At 45.8% G+C, this 16,078-nt stretch overlaps 1 protein-coding gene across 23 annotated transcripts in view; it reads left to right on the forward strand.

Annotated features, from left to right (window-relative positions):
* Positions 1-16,078, forward strand: part of TTLL5 (tubulin tyrosine ligase like 5) — a 215,091-nt gene that overhangs the window by 60,706 nt on the left and 138,307 nt on the right. For 17 of the 23 annotated variants that reach the window (XR_005225559.2, XM_037900712.2, XM_043549810.1 and 14 more), the window contains 6 exons: positions 5,407-5,498; positions 11,547-11,675; positions 12,160-12,251; positions 12,720-12,782; positions 13,862-13,900; positions 15,020-15,177. Coding sequence is in view for 22 of the 23 variants with exons in the window: in XM_037900712.2 (XP_037756640.1) it covers positions 5,407-5,498; positions 11,547-11,675; positions 12,160-12,251; positions 12,720-12,782; positions 13,862-13,900; positions 15,020-15,177 (573 nt within the window). In the remaining variant the exon portion in view is untranslated. The remainder of the gene's footprint in view (positions 1-5,406; positions 5,499-11,546; positions 11,676-12,159; positions 12,252-12,719; positions 12,783-13,861; positions 13,901-15,019; positions 15,178-16,078) is intronic. The other 6 variants (XM_043549806.1, XM_043549802.1, XM_043549803.1 and 3 more) reach the window with 2 other exon arrangements.

Genomic DNA, 16,078 nt, shown 5'->3' on the forward strand with positions numbered 1-16,078 from the left:
TCTGTCTGATCCTTAAATTCAGAGCAAGCAAGAACCGGGAAATTAAGTTGAGGCTACTAATGATAGAGTTTTCCCTTTGCCCTGCTTCAGAGCCAGATCAGGAAACACCCCCTTCCGCCAGTACACCAGTCTCTGGGCAGATCCAGCGCCCCTTTGATATTGGTTCAGCTGTCCCCCCAAAAGGGGAAGACTCCAGAGACTTCCTTGAAGGATTCCAGGAAGAGGAGCTTCAACTTCCTTCTTAAGGAGCCTGTTCCTAAAAAACTTCTGTCTCCCAGTTGTTCAACTGTTTCAAAAACTTCAGCTTCTTGGCTTAGTACTGTAAAGGCAAAGGACTCTTTTGGTAGCAGCAGGGCTGGATAGCCCTGAATCTCTTCCAAGAGCAAACGCTGCTCTGACCAAGCATCAGTACTGTTCAGACAAGAAGGCAAGGAGAACCATTCCTCCAGTCCAGTATTGATGGACGCACAGCTTTACTGTCAGCACCTTCCCCAATAGGTTCCTCTGTACTGAGCAAGCCTAAGTGTCTAACTTCATTGGCACTCACCTCAGAGCACTCTAAATCTTCAGTACCATCTATCTCTACAGACACAAACACCATCATATTGGTACTGTCTCTCCATTTGGTACCACAAACATTTTGGTACTTGAAGGATGATTTATCAGTGTCAGGTGAACAGGAGTTTCCAGTGCTCATGGGAACTGAGTGCCTCTTGTAATCAAGACCCATTCAGTCAACGGACTCCTATCTATCTTCAATACTGCCTGATTCACCACCTTTTACTGCTGGGGTCCTCCACTGGATGATGTCGAGGATGATGATGGAGACCTTTTCAGTCTCTTCTCTGAGTGCAGCGCTCTATCTGTCTGCATAGGAACCCACTCTTCGACACTCTCGGAGAGAGGAATTTTTGGAAAGACATCATGGGTGGTGGGAACAGCCTTGGATGCCACCCCTCTCCTATATGGACCCCCTCAATGACCATAATGGGACCCCTGGGTGACATACTGATGACAATTTCCCAAGGTATTGAGTCTTGCTCACTGGGACAAGAGAGATAAATTTACCTCTACCCCAGCCCATTCCTCAACAGGAGGAGACATTCAGAGAACAGGAAGCTAGGGCAGACGAGAAGGGTACCCGTCAAATCACCATCTCCTTGTCTCCGGATGAAGTGGTTATGCCTCCATCACCATCTGTGGCTGATGATAGCCAGCAATTTCAGGACCTCATAAAACGGGTGGCAGACGCTCTCCCGATACCACTTGAAGAGGTCAAAGAATTACAACACAAGTTGATGGACATTCTGCAGTCAGCAACACCAACCAGATTTTCACTACCTATCAATGAGGGTCTGGTGGAGATGAAGATGAAGATGGACGTGAAGATGGTTTGGCAGACTCCAGCAACAGTACCATCTTGCCAATGGGCAGATAAAAAAAAAAGTATATTCCCACCAAGGACTCCAAATTTTTATTCTCCCACCCCCAACCCAATTCTGATGTGGTAAATGAGTGGGGAAAACACCACCATACCAAATCAATCCTGTATGACAGACCAGAACTACCTGGAAGTCCTACTCATCTGTGACCCTGCAATTTCAGATTGAGAATTACTGGGCTTTCATGGCAAAATATTTTTACACAAACTACAGGAAATTTACTGCTTTTATTGAGCAGACCAAGGAGAGCGATTTCAGACCATCACTGCTAAGGGACAATTACTGGTCAAGACACCCTTCAAGAGTCCTGAGATGTGTTAGACACCATGGCACATTCCATCTCTATGGTGGTAGTTATGCGCAGGGCATCCTGGGTCTAACTGTCCAGCTTTCCCTGAGAAGTCCAGAGAATTGTAGAGGACCTCCTCTTCGGTGGTCTGAAGTTTGTTTTCAGAAAACACAGAAGTCCCTGAACACTTTGAAAGACTCCAGAGCCAAATTACGATCTCTGAGTGTATACCCCTATGAACAAAAGAACCTAGTAGGTCACAAAGCACCCAGAGATACTGGCCAATCCAATTTTGTGGTTCCAAAGACACATTGGGCCCACCAGGAAGAAATATAGATTAGAGGAAAAGAATTAGTCATCTGTGTTGCCCAAGTACTCAACCAGAATCAAAACACCAATTTGATGGATTAGTCAAGGGTTTGACTCATCCCCATCTTTAGTTCACATCTGCAACAATTTGCCCACCTCCCCCATTTGGACCCTGATTTACCCATTTTCAACATGCATGGGAACAGATTATCACAGAAAAATGGGTCTTGGAGATTGTAACATTGGGCTACACCATTCCCTTTTCCTCCCTCCCTCCTTTCCACCCCCCCCCCCCTTACCCATCCCTTTTCAGGGACCCCTGTCACAAGTTCTTAGTGAGACAGGAGATAAACTCACTTCTTCATTTAGGAGTGATAGAGCCTGTTCATGCTCAAAATAAGGGAAAGGGTTTCTCCTCAAGCTACTTTTCCTATACTAAAGAAAATTGGAGAGTGGAGACTGATTTTAGATTTAAGGCTACTAAACAAATTTGTAAAGTCTCAGAAGTTCAGGATGGTAACTCTGACAGCTATAATTCCTTCACTAAATTCAGGGGGTTGGTTTTCAGCCATCGATTTGCAAGACACTTATTTCCATAAAGTGATACATCCATCTCACAGAAGATACCTGTTTTTGATTTAGGCCAGGATAATTTTCAATACTAGATGCTCCTCCTGAGCTCCAAGAGTGTTTTTCAAAAGTATTTGCAGTGGCCACTTAGCTTTGTCGAGAGGCAATTTTAGTATTTCTGTACCTCGATGATTGGTCGTTTCAAGGATTGGTCTTACAAAGCAGTGCAGTCAGCCATGCAGAGTACCCTTTTGGTGTTCCTGGAATTGGGTCTTCAACTCCATGTAAAAAAATCCACGTTGACCTCGGTACAGAAAATACAGTTTATAGGGGTATCCTTTGATTCATTGAAGTCCAGGGCCTACCTTCATATGGACAGATTCATAATGTTCGGTCTAGCCAAGACTGTTTGAGCACCTTAAAATATCAGTGAGAAACTGCCTCCAACTCTTAGGTCACATGGCAGCTTGTACTTTTACAAAAGATTATGCAAGGTTGTGCCTTCATTCTTCAAGGAATGGCTCAGAGCAATCTAGTTACCAAAGAGATGCAGCTTAGACAAACAGGTTTCGGTTCCCTGCCAGGTGAAAGATTCCCTAGACTGGTGGAAAGATCATCAGAATATTGGTCCAGGCATTCCTTTTTTCCAACTGATTCTAATGGTCACTATAATGATGGACGTAGCCTTTTGGGATGAGGAACTCATCTTGATGCTCATACAATCCAGGGCAGATGGTTGCTTCAAGAAACCAGTTTCCACATCACCTGTTGGAACTCAGGGCAGTCAGAAATGCCTGTCCTTATTTTCTGCCTCTCATCAGGGTCATGATGGACAATGTGGGCTGCATGTTTTATGTAATCCAGTAAGGAGGAGGGAGATCTGTCTTCCCCCCGCCCCCCACAGATGCCGAAGCAGTAATGTTGAGGTACTAGTGCATGAGCCATTGCATAAGCATTTCGGCAATCTACCTCCCTGGTATTCAAAACGCTATGTTGATGCTCTCAGCAGGTGCTTCTCCCAGGCCTACAAACGGGAGTTGGACTCTCAGACCCTCCAAGGCATATTTCAGACTTGGAGTTTTCCAGAAGTGGACTTCTTTGCCACCTCTATAAACTGAGCATGATGAATAGAATCAGATGGGACAAAGCCAGGTTATTCTAAGTTTCCCAGTGTGGTTGAGACAAGCTTGGCGTTCTTACCTTTCACCTGTCCCTCTGTTCAGTGATTAAGCTTCTGATCATCCCTCATTTCCTCTCCCAAGACTTTGATCAATTGCTTCATTGCAGCCTAGGAGTTTTCTGTTTTGGGGCATGGCTCCTCAATGGTTTGTGGGACTAGAGTCTGCCTGTTCTGTGGAGGTACAACAGGTGTTGTTAAAAAGTAGTAAATGGTCTACCCAAAATACTCACCTTCAAATAGATTTAGCCAGTGGTGTGAACTCCAGTGACTTGCACCCACATCTTCCTCATTCTTGATTATCTGAGATTACCTGCTGGAACCTAAGAAAACAGGATTATCAACCAGATTGGTCCAGGTTCACTTGGCCACCATAACAGCCTTTCATTCCCCAGTGGAAGTGTTCTCCGTGTTCACTCACCCAATAACTCTGACTTTCATCAAAAGTTTTGGGAACCTTTTCCCTGAAATGAAAGACCCTACTCTGACTTGGGATCGCAATATGGTTCTTAGATGTCTCAACAAGACCTTCATTTGAACCAATGGCAACTGGTTCCTTTCTTCACCTGCCTATGAAAATGGTGTTTTTTGATAGCCATCACATCAGCCTGAAGAGTTGGAGAAACTGGGGCCTTAATGACAGACCATCCTTTCATGGTATTCTTCAAAGACGAGGTTTCCTTATGTTCACACCCTAATTCCTACCTAAAGTGTCATTTGAGTTGCATCTTAGTCAATGCATTCATTTTACCGAATTTTCCCCCAAAACCACATAATTCTCAGCTGGAGGCTTCCTTTCATACTTTGCATGTTAGGAGAACATTGGCCTTCTATCTGGATAGGGCCAAAAAATGTCAGATGTCTCCTGGACTGCTTACTTCCATTTAAACCAGATCTAAAAGATCCACAATCTCCATCCAGTAGGCTATTGAGGTGGATCTCTCAGTGTATTTTTGCATGTTATGGTGCAGCTAGCATTCAACCTAAAATTCAAGGGTGTTAGTGCACTTTACAAAGTTGCAGTCAGCATCCCTTGCATTACTTACAGATGTTCCAGTATCTGAGATTTGCAGAACTGCTATGTGGTCTTCAATACATAGCTTCTCCAAACATTAGGCCTTGGTCCGTGCCTTTACATCTGATGTAGCAGCTGGCAATGTGGTTTTGTCTTCAGTGCTGGACCTGACTCTGGAGCTCCCTCCTCCCTGTGGGGATACTGCTCTGGAATCACCTGAAGTGGAGTACCCATAGGGTTACTTCTCGAAGAAGGAGTGCAGTATCTGGTTCTTTGAGGTGTATCCCCTTACTGATGCTCCATTACCTGCCCTCCTTCCTCTCTATTTCAGAGTTTCCTTTGTGAGACTTTGCAGTAGAAAAGGAACTGAGCACAGTTCATCTGCACAGCTCCATATAGACATGGTATTGTGAGCACAAGGGCATGTAAGGCCCTTGCTTGGGTCGAATGGACACTGCTAGTAAAAATCTCCAGTCAAAGGTGCATGGGGTGCACATGCATGTCCCCCCCCATGGGCATTCCACTTCACATGCATCTTAAAGAACCACAGTTGCTGTACCAGGTGAGTAACCTCTTCTTCTCACATGTCTCTCTACTTCCACAGGCTTTGTGTGCCAGGATCTGGGCCAGCGGTCAAGCCGGGTAGCCCAACACTCATCTGAGTCAGCCAGAAGAAATCCCTTTCAGAAGCCTCAGGTAAGCAAGTTCAGCAACCCAGGACTTTGTGTTGCAGCTCTGAGGAAAATACCAGGACAGCAGCTTTAATCAGTTTTGCCCAAAGGTGAAAGAGCCTGCAAGTGAGTGTAGTGAGGCCCCTGGAATCCTAGCACAATTGTAGAAGAGGAGGCTCATGGGATGCGACTGTACTCTGTGTCCCAGCCAGCTTCATTGTGGGTGACTAGCTTCAAGAATCCCACAGCTTTTTGAGCGTTTGTGAGACCTTATCTGACGCAGAAAGAGCTTTCATATTTGAAATTAGAGCCTTATTTCTCCTTTGCCCCTGGTTTCTCTCATCTCCTATCCCTTTGGACTGACCTCATATGGCTCCTGGTGAATGTCCAGTGTCCCTTCTGCTGTTAAAATGCTGGAGCTCTGAAAGTCTGCTTTTCCCTCATTTCTCTCTGTCAGCCAGATGGATCCCACAAATGTTAATGGAGTGGGGAGCTCCCAGCCCATTTGTTTTTTCGGAGGCATTTCTCACTTCACAAGCACTGCAAAGAATTTTAAATCAGAGGGTTTTAATTTCATTGAGAGTTTGTGAGCTGCCTGCAGTTGGCCACTGTGCTGCTGCAATTGACCTTTCCTGTGGCATAGTCTGTGACTGGAGCCCAGGTAGATGGAAATCTTTCTCTGTTCAGATTTCCATCTACCTGGAAACAGATTCAGAACATGGAAAACTCTATATGAATTGTGGTAAAGTACATCTCACAAAACTCAGTTCAGCCAAAATCTGGACCTGGAATTATCTTGTGGGGTGAGAATAACTGGTGAGGTGAGATGAGATTCCATTGGACATTAGGACACCGGGCTGAGGCTCCAGTTCCCATATCCAATTCAACAGGTGGGAATCAATATAGATCTCCATGACTTTCTAGACCACATTTTGAGGCAGAGGGAAGGAGTGCCGTGCCGTGCCTTCTCCTCCTTGACCTAGACTTTCTTGGACCACCCTGTGGGAGCCACTCTCTACAAGTGGCGATTTATTCAGGAAACAAGTTAAATGGTAAGTAACCTTTTTTGCTAGGGCAGACCCCACTGGTCATCGAACTCCTGCTTGAATGCACACGCATAGCTCAGGGTGAAGAGATTAGGAAAGCGGAGATGTATTTGAAGCATTGGATTTTTAGGTGTTATGAATTTACAGAATGGATTTCTCATAAAAGCTGTAAATGGTGAGTAAATTCTGGGCCAGCTGAAAAGTACAGAGATTCACAGTGCTGAGTGGTGGCCATGAAGTGGACTGTCCTCTCTTACCAGGAAAACCCTTGTAGGATAATGAGTAAGGATATGCAACAGGGGTTCCTGGGCTCTACAGAGGATCCCTTGAGCAGAGGTGGGCACAGGCCTGTCTCCAATACCCAAGAATTTTTGGGGGGCTGCTCTTTTCTGGATGCCTTTTGACCTGGTTCCTGTTTCATCATCTGTTCCTCTTCCACTCCTGGTCTCAACTGCAAAGGGAATTTTGAGTCATTCTCAGCTCCTCCATTATCTCAGAAATTTGGATAGTTTGTGACCTTAATCAGGGGAAGTTTCATTTGTAGGAAATAAATAATCAGGTTAGGATTGGTGATTTTAAGATGATAACATGGGTCTCACCATAATGCACTGCCAGTCCCTTATGTGATTTCTTTGTGTTGACTCCCTGAGCACTGGTACCCTCCAGAGAAATGGAGCAATTACCTGCTCTCTTTGTAACGGTCCATTGGTTTGGGCTACAGCTTTTTCAACGAATCTTAAGCAGTAAAGGGGGAGCTGTAGCTTCTTATGCTTAGACCAATCTATTCCTTTAATGGTTAGTAGGTGTTAATGCAGATGAAAAATATTTATCTAGTACAAAAAAAGATAACTTTGGTCTTGACAGTTGAGATAGGTTGGTTGCTTCTGTCACGTGGAGTTGTCTTTTCTGTTGCGGATTGTGCATGTACTCCGAAGGTCTAAACATTTGAGCATTTGCCTGAAGGTGATTATTATGGTTGCTGGGGGTGGAGGTGATGCAGAATGCATTTGTGCAGGACATAGGCAAAATCGGAAAAGGAGGTGGTGGGACCACCTTACCATTCACTGGGACTTTTTAGCTCCCACCTTGTCAGAGGTGATGGTGTCCTGGCAGAACATGAGATTTTTATTCCAGTTATCTGTCTCTTGTAGTGCCCTGTCTCTGTGCAGTCTTGACTAACAAACACAAAGTTGGTAAGTACTGGGCTTCATTCAACTAAATTTACTGATGTGAAAGATAAAATTTTAAATTTTATCTTTTATAATACCTTTGATACAAATTATCCCAGAATGTATTGCAGAACTAAATAGCCCAGGTAAAGAGATTCAGAGGTAAAGGAGAAAAGACGTTTCATCTGAGATTTGAATGGAGATGGAGAGATATAGGAAGATTATTCCAGATGGCAGGAACTGCAGGGAGAAGATTCTCAGTAGTGGCAAGATTGTTTTAAAAAGTCAAGCTGGTGTGATCATCCATCCACAAAGGTGCAAGATGGTGGCACCAGCATTTGCATGCTGGAGCCTGGAGAGCTGGGATTCGGGGAGGCCATAGAGAAGGAAACTGCAGTAGTCAGGGTGGCGATGATGAAGGCAGTAGCAAATGGGAGCAATATCACAGTTGTGGGTGGAGAAGAGTATAGGATTTTGTCTAGGTCATGGAGGCCGGAGACAAAAGAGGTCTGAGTAAAGGAAGCTAGAGGAGATAGATTTGTATTGGAGAAGGGCTTCTCTTGCCCAAGAGAAGAAATAATTATTGTCCTTGAGACAACCATCTGAAACAAGAGTTGAAGTCACAAATGCACTAGAGCAAGATGAGCTGAGAGGGTGACAAGAAAGGATATGTTAAAGGTGTTAAAAGATATTTTGAGTTGTATGTCCTCAACATAAGTCAAAGCTAAGGTTAATGGTAAAGGTAAGATTGAAAGAAAAGAGTGGTACTGAATCGTAAAGTTCCATAGTGGGAGTGATCTTGTAGTAGCTGCCATGGATGGTTAGGTCAGGGTAGGACCATGGTGTGGGATTCAGAGGCATGTGCCCGTCTTTGGAAGTAGGTCTAGGAGGTGGTCTTGTCCACAGTTTTTTCAAAAGATGCACTGTGGTCAAGGAGGGAGCAAGAACCTTCTGAAATCATTATCTACACAGAGGAGAGAGGTTTCTGTACTATGATCAGAATGAACCTTACACCGAAATATTAGAGGATATTGTTGGGCAAGAGGTAAAGAAGATTAGAGAGCTTTTTTCCCCAGCACTTAGGCAATAGTACTGTCTCTGTAGAATTGAGCACGTGGGTGAGAGCCAGAAACGACTGAGTTCTAGTTTCAGCTTTGACACTGAATAACTGACTTCCCCTTTCTGCTTGTTTTCCCCATCTGCAGTGAAGAGACTGACTTACCTCCAGGGATAGATATGAGTTGATATGAGTCAGCAATGTGCCCTTGTTGCCAAGAAGGCCAATGGCATTTTGGGATGTATAAGTAGGGGCGTTGCCAGCAGATCGAGGGACGTGATCGTTCCCCTCTATTCGACGTTGGTGAGGCCTCATCTGGAGTACTATGTCCGGTTTTGGGCCCCACACTACAAGAAGGATGTGGAAAAATTGGAAAATGTCCAGCGGAGGGCAACAAAAATGATTAGGGGACTGGAACACATGACTTATGAGGAGAGGCTGAGGGAACTGGGATTGTTTAGTCTGCGAAAGAGAAGACTGAGGGGGGATTTGATAGCTGCTTTCAGCTGCCTGAAAGGGGGTTCCAAAGAGGAGGGATCTAGACTGTTCTCAGTGGTAGCAGATGACCGAACAAGGAGTAATGGTCTCAAGTTGCAGTGGGGGAGTTTTAGGTTGGATATTAGGAAAAACTTTTTCACTAGGAGGGTGGTGAAGCACTGGAATGCGTTACCTAGGGAGGTGGTGGAATTGCCTTCCTTTGAGGTTTTTAAGGTCAGGCTTGACACAGCCCTGGCTGGGATGCTTTAGTTGGGGATTGGTCCTGCTTTGAGCAGGGGGTTGGACTAGATGACCTTCTGAGGTCCCTTCCAACTCTGATATTCTATGCTTCTCTGATAGGGCCATCGAAAGCCTTTAAGATGAAAAATTCTCTCCTAATGTTTTCTTTAAGAATCATTTCTGATGTGGTGGGTATAATATTGGAGTCAAGGAAGGGTTTTTAGGAAGTGGATGGATGGTGGAAGGTTTTAGAGAGTTAAGATATTGAGGCAAAGGAGTTGATAGTGATGACATAGGGAAGTGAATGCAGGGAGAAAGGATATGGAATAACCAACATGCTCAGGGTCTGACTGATCACCATTTTTGGGCTCAGGAAGGAATTTTCCACCAGGCCAGATTGGCAGTGATCTTGGGGTTTTTTGCCTTCTACTGTAGCCTGTGTGTGTGGGTCACTTGCCAGGATCATCTGGGTATACCTCATTTAATCCTTTCTCTGCCATTGCAGGGGCCTGGGGCACTGATGCACCTCGGTCTCTCCTATTCTATGCCCTTGGCACATAATAGTCTGGTTTCCTGTGGGTTGTATACTTTGGTCTAATTGTGGTTGTTGGGTTTAGTGGGTGGTGTTGGTGGCCTGTGATATACAGGAGGTCAGACTAGATGATCGAGTGGTCCATTCTGGCTTTAAATTCAATGACTCCTGTTTACTCATTCATTTTTCCCCCCAGCCAGACCTCTTTGAGGTCCTTCCTTTCTAATCACTGTTCAATAGGCGATAATGAAACATTTTCAGTTGGCACCTGCTATGTCAGCTTTCCCTCTGGTTCTCACCACATGAATTGCTTCTGAGTAGCTCAGCCCAGCCTGCTCCAGTGCAACATCCATTCCTGTTGCAACTGCTTCATCCTCCGCTTCTGTCATTGTGCTTGTGGTTTCTTGGAGGTTGCCACAATGAAATTCTATTGTTTTAGTTATCAGCTCAGATGATTCTTACAAATAAGAATGCAATTGGATCCTGCACTCATCTTCATTTCAGTATGTGTTCTGTGGGATTACTCCCAAGGTTTAATCAATTTTGAGTTACTTCCTGATTCTTCTTTCACTTCTGTGCTAAGAGGTGGTTTGAATGCCATCTGGAGGAATGAGTTGGGCTCAGTCTTTTTTGTATCTTTCTACAGAGGAAGCCTACCTGAGCTGTGCCTAGGGCCCAGTTAAACTTTTCCACTATCCTGTCAGATTGTGTCCGGTTACACTGATCTAAGTTTTTGTCCATTTCTTAGGATCTGACAGTTCTGTTGCTTTGCAAATACTTTTGATTCCAGGCTCATCAATTGATCTATTGTGACTTATCAGGCACTGACTTCAGGTTAAGACTTTGTTTGTTAGAACTTCTGCAAACCCTTCCTTCTTTAGTTTCTTGCTTTTCAAGTCTTTCTTTGCCTTCTGTGCTTGTCTGTGATAATACTGATAGCCACTTGGCTGTGGAGTATGGCTGTATGAATAGAAAAGGTCTTTTGTTGAGTCCCAGGAGCATCAGAGTGTGGTCTTTCAGATTTGTGAGCTGAGAAGAGAGCATGATGGATATTGAACTGAATGTCTCGCCTTTTTCTCCCACAAGTTCATCTCACTAGCTAATTACTAGAGACCTCGCAGCCTGACGGGGAGGGTGAATCCTGACTCTGGTGCCCCTGGGATGGGGATCCCATTTTGCCTGGGGCCTGCGACTGTTAATCCTGGTTCTGATGCCCATTGGGTATGAATCTTTCTGTGCTTGGGGGCTCGGAGTGAAAATCCTGGCTGCAGTGCTTCTGGGGTATGTATCATGGTTTTCTCAAAGGGGTGAGGTATGTGAATGCTGGCACTAATGCCTGCGGTCCTTCTGTTCTCAAAAACTGGGAATGTGAATCCTGACATTAGTGCCCAATGGAGTGTACATCCTGCTGTAGTTGGAGGATAGGGGTGTGAATCCTGGCTCTGGTGCCCTGGAGTGTGGATTCTGCTGAGCATGGGGGCTTGGAATTTAAATTTAGCTATTAATTTTTAAAATAAGTTTAGAGAGGGGAAAGAGTAACATCTGGATTCAGACTATGTCTCTACAGCGTGCCCGCCCTCTGTCTGCCAGTGATGCTGAGGTGAAAAACGTGATGCCCTCAGGCAGGGAAAAGGTAGCCGGAAAGCAAAGTGGCTCCATGCTGGGTCTGTCTATGGAGGAGGTAAGGGCTGTTAAATACCTGATATTGTATGTACCTTGGCTTTGGGACAACATGTAGGGATGAGGGGAACACAAGTAATTTAATAATCCAATGTAATTTTGGATTAATAATTGCTGCTGCCAAGTATCCACTGCCTCAATAGAGAGCTGTCTGGCCCCAGAGTGGGGCAAACAAAAGTGATAAGGGAGACCTTTATTCTCTGAGTGAAACTGCTGAATTTTACTGATAATAGTGGCTCCATCCCGGAAGGGCCCCTCCCGCTGCTATGCCAAGAGTGCATATATGCTCTAAAAAGCCGTAGGATCCTTCAGTGCCTACATGTAGGATGACGTTGTTGTATAATTATATCAAATGTACACTAGTCACTCCCACAACTGCAGGGTTAATGGCAGCCTCATCCTCTGGAACCCAAGCCCTGCCCTGAGGATAAATTTCAGTCCTAGTATCTGTTTCACTTGGCTCTTGTTCCTTTCTCCGATCCCAGATAAAAGTTCTGCGTCGAGTGAAGGAGGAGAATGAGCGGAGAGGGGGTTTCATCCGGATATTCCCAACGCCACTAACATGGGATCTTTATGGGTGAGGAAAAATCCAGTGTGTTGGCTCAGTGTCTCCTTGGTGCTCTGTTTTTGGTTATAGGACATGTATGTGAATTAAAACCAGGTTAGTGTTTGGGGATGGGGGACAGCACTGTCAACTCCCTCTCTTTCCTCTGGTTACCCCAATGCATGCTGTGTGTCCCACCCTCAGAGCCACAGGTACACAATGGACCTCACCCCTGGGTGACACTAGGTTCTGCTTTTCCTTTTCCCTTATGTCCTGGTTTCCTTTTTTCACCACATACTGTGTCTGCCTCCCCCAGCGTTTAGGTGCTAGACAGTGACTGCCTTTCTCCTCTCCCCTTGCCTGTCTGATTGCACCATATTGTTTCAGTGCCTTTCTGTTAGGGGTGTATTTTATGAATGTCTTAATTCTGTGCAAGGCCTCCTTCGCCTTTTCATTGTGTTGGCCTGAGCTTTAATCAGTCCCCTCCACCTGCCTTTCCAGATCCTACTTAGAGTACAAGACAACAATGAATTATATGCTGGCAATACGTCTCTTCCAGGACAGGTAGGAAACAGGACAGCTGGCTCTGGCAACCTGCACTGTAGGGGGAACACCTTCTGGGAGAGGGACAGAGGGGACTGAAATAGAGCAAAGAGGAGTAGCTCTAAATAGCTACAATATTGTTGGCCACTGTGCTGTGGCCTACAAGGGCGAGAATAGCCACACACTATTTCCTCAGTACGCCAGTGAATACAAACCTACCTGTCCCTCCAAACAAAGTCTTCAGAGGGTCCCTAAAGCTTGGAGAGGCACATCTTTGGACACTTGCAGGAGGGGAAGGAGATGCACAGCATGGTGTGCAAAGGGCATGGGAAAGCAACCACGGGGCAGGGGAGGAAAGAGGAGGAGGGTGCACTGCATGAGTAATGCTCAGTGGCATTGTATAACAAGGAATACAGATGTTTGCAGGTTTAGAAGCCACTGAGGGTTGTACAGAGGTTGCAGCGGTTCCTTATCCCCCTTGCTTTGAATTCAGCTTCACGTTACAGAATGCTCCCTCTTGTAGGGTAGGCACTGAAGCCTTTTCCAAGCACTGTTGGAAGCCCTGCCTCTCCACTCAGTACTCTGAAAGACACAGCAATGCATGCTGCTGTGTGGACCTCCATTAAAAGCTGCACCCATCATCAGTGGTCCTGTGTCTGGGCCCACCATAGTTTTCTCTCCTTGGCCTGGGCTCCACAGGAAGCCCATTTGGGAATGAGGAGTAATGTTGCTGATGAAGATGGGGCATCATAATTGGAACCCCTTATAGCAGGTATCCCAGCATCAGGAATATAATTTTAGCCTTATGTCCAAGTCTCACTTGCATTCGTGCTTTGGGGGATGTTTGTTGGCCCTTTGGCTCCAAATGGAAGATCCTTCAATATGAGCTAAAGGAAACAAATTCCTATTAAAAGAGAGCTGCTTGGACTTCCTGTGTCAGGGCCTTTTTACCCTTCTTTAGGGTGGGGTTTTCAAGGAACTCTGCAAACTTGGGTGGCCTCGCTTTGTATACCAGGGAGTTGGAGAGCTTGGCAAATCTTCCAGTGATATAGAATGAGTTTGTGGTGCTACCCTGAAACCTGCTGCCCTGTCTTCTGCAGGGCCAGGATGAGAAGAGGCCCAGTTGCTGGAAGAGCCCGGTAAGTGGCTATTTAAATAAAGAATGTCTGCATTTGTAGGGCTTTACTATTAGTTCATACTGCTCTGGCATCAGCTCACAGAACCCAGGTCAGCAGCTAGGAGCCCCAGCACTCATCCTGCCATCAGTAGGTGGATTTCTGTGGGAAGACCTGACAGACTGAAGTTGTCCCCCTCCTCATAACCAGCTGTGTAAAGTGAGCCCTGTGAACAACCCATTGCCCTGCTCTTAGAGAGCTAAGTTTTTAGGGGGCAGGGTATTGCAACTTTTCCTCTCATGCTTGCTGCTGTGAGACTCATAGCACTTTGGGGGTCTCTATTGCTCATGATTGGACCCTCCCAGGTAATACAGAATGGTACAGACTGTTTCTTCTATAAGGGTTGAGATTCACAGACCACAGGTGTCCGTGTCCCTTTTTTTGGTGTATCCTAAGGGCGGGGGAAGCAGAGGGGAAGGCAGTAGGAAGCTCTGTGGATGCTCTAGTTACACTCAGAGGTGCTTTCTGCTGGAACTCTTTGCTCTGGCTCAGTTGTCATGTTCCTGTCTCCACACAGAGCAGTGCAATGCCTCAGGGATTTTGCTTAGATTGGGACAGGATTGCACAAGAGCTGGTGCTTTGTCCACCTGAATCATGTTAAAATTCTGAGTTCTGACTTAACCACACTTACGAACAAGCTATCTGAATAAGAGATTGTGTCAGGTGGAATTTGGGTTCAGGATCTTCCACCTCGCTCTCTTGCATGACTTTATACTCCTAGTGCCTCTCTCAAGGCTCTCTACTGTTCTACTTGGAGCAGCTGCAATCTGAGAAGGAGTTTCCTGAAGTGTGACTCTGCAGCCCATATGTGAGCTAGTCAATGGGGCATGGTGATGGAGACATGAATTTTGTTGGGTCTTGCCTTGAGTCTACATCCCCACCATGGTGGTTTGAGGAGATGCTATCCCACAGTCTGTGCAAGTCTCTGAAAGAGCCCTTCCCTCTAACATGATGTGGGCTTCACTGAGAGCAAGGTTAGGTTGGGCTTCATTGTTTTCCTAACGTAACAGGCAGACACTAAGACATAGGCCATAATGGGGGAGAGAAGGTGATTGAGGCTGCTGTCTGTATTTTGTTTCCCAGAGCTGCTCTTAATGGGGGAGTGAATCTGGGGCTGGAAGCCATGGATTCTAATGCTGAACTTCATGCTGTGCTGTATGAGAGGAAGCTCCTGTCGCTGGAGGTACGGAAGCGCAGACAATGTCATGGCAAGATGAGAGCAGCACGGGCAAGACCGCCAGGTATCTATGGCTAGGATCCTAGATGGCAAGAGGGTAAAGCCAGGCTAATGAGGGGTGTATGTGATTAGGTCCCCGGGGGGCAGGGCTGCAAGAGATCTAATGCAGGTCTTAGTGGGCTCTTTTGGCCCTGGGAATGCTGCTCAGAAGGTAGAGATTCAGTGGTCAGCACTGATTTTTCACTCCATTCTAGTTCTGAATGGCCGCCTTCTGATATGCCATTCCCTCCACAGTTCAGCTGCATATACAGTGGTTGTGGGGGTAAACCTTCTCTGAAGGTGTAGTCACAGCCTTTTTCTGGGGACAAGAAATGTCTGTGAAAGCAGGGGTGTGCCTATGCTTCCTGTTACCCTCCACAAGAGGCTGAAAGTCTGGGGTGTTCCAGGCTGGATCTCCAATGTGGCACCATCTAAGCCCAGGGGGAAAGGGGCAAACTTGCTCATTGGAGCTTATGTTGGAAAGACTGAGGCCATGTCTACACTAGCACTTATATCGGCAAAACTATTTTTGCTTAGGGATGTGAACACCCCCCCCCCCCCCCCCCCCCCCGGAGCGACATAAGTTTTTCCGGCATAAGCACTCGTGCACACCTCTATGTTGGTGGGACACACTCTATCAGCAGTATATTGGTGTACATGAGAGTAAACAAAGGCAAGGAAATCCAAACTAACATAAGAACCAGAGATCAAGTAATGTATTAACCCTCACTTTGCCATGGAGTCAGGATATGATCCTGGACAAATCATTTTATCTGTTCTTACTTTACAGAGGAGGAAATGGAGAATAGTAAACTTCAGCTATCTCCTGGTGTTGGTAGGAGGGATTTATAAGCTGCTCTGAGATCCTAGGTGGAAAGCTCTAGCGAAGAAGGAAGTACAGTGGTGAAGACTTGGCTGTTAGAGAG

Source organism: Chelonia mydas, chromosome 6 (genome assembly GCF_015237465.2).
Source record: "Chelonia mydas isolate rCheMyd1 chromosome 6, rCheMyd1.pri.v2, whole genome shotgun sequence".
In the NCBI taxonomy this organism is placed as follows: Eukaryota; Metazoa; Chordata; order Testudines; family Cheloniidae; genus Chelonia; species Chelonia mydas.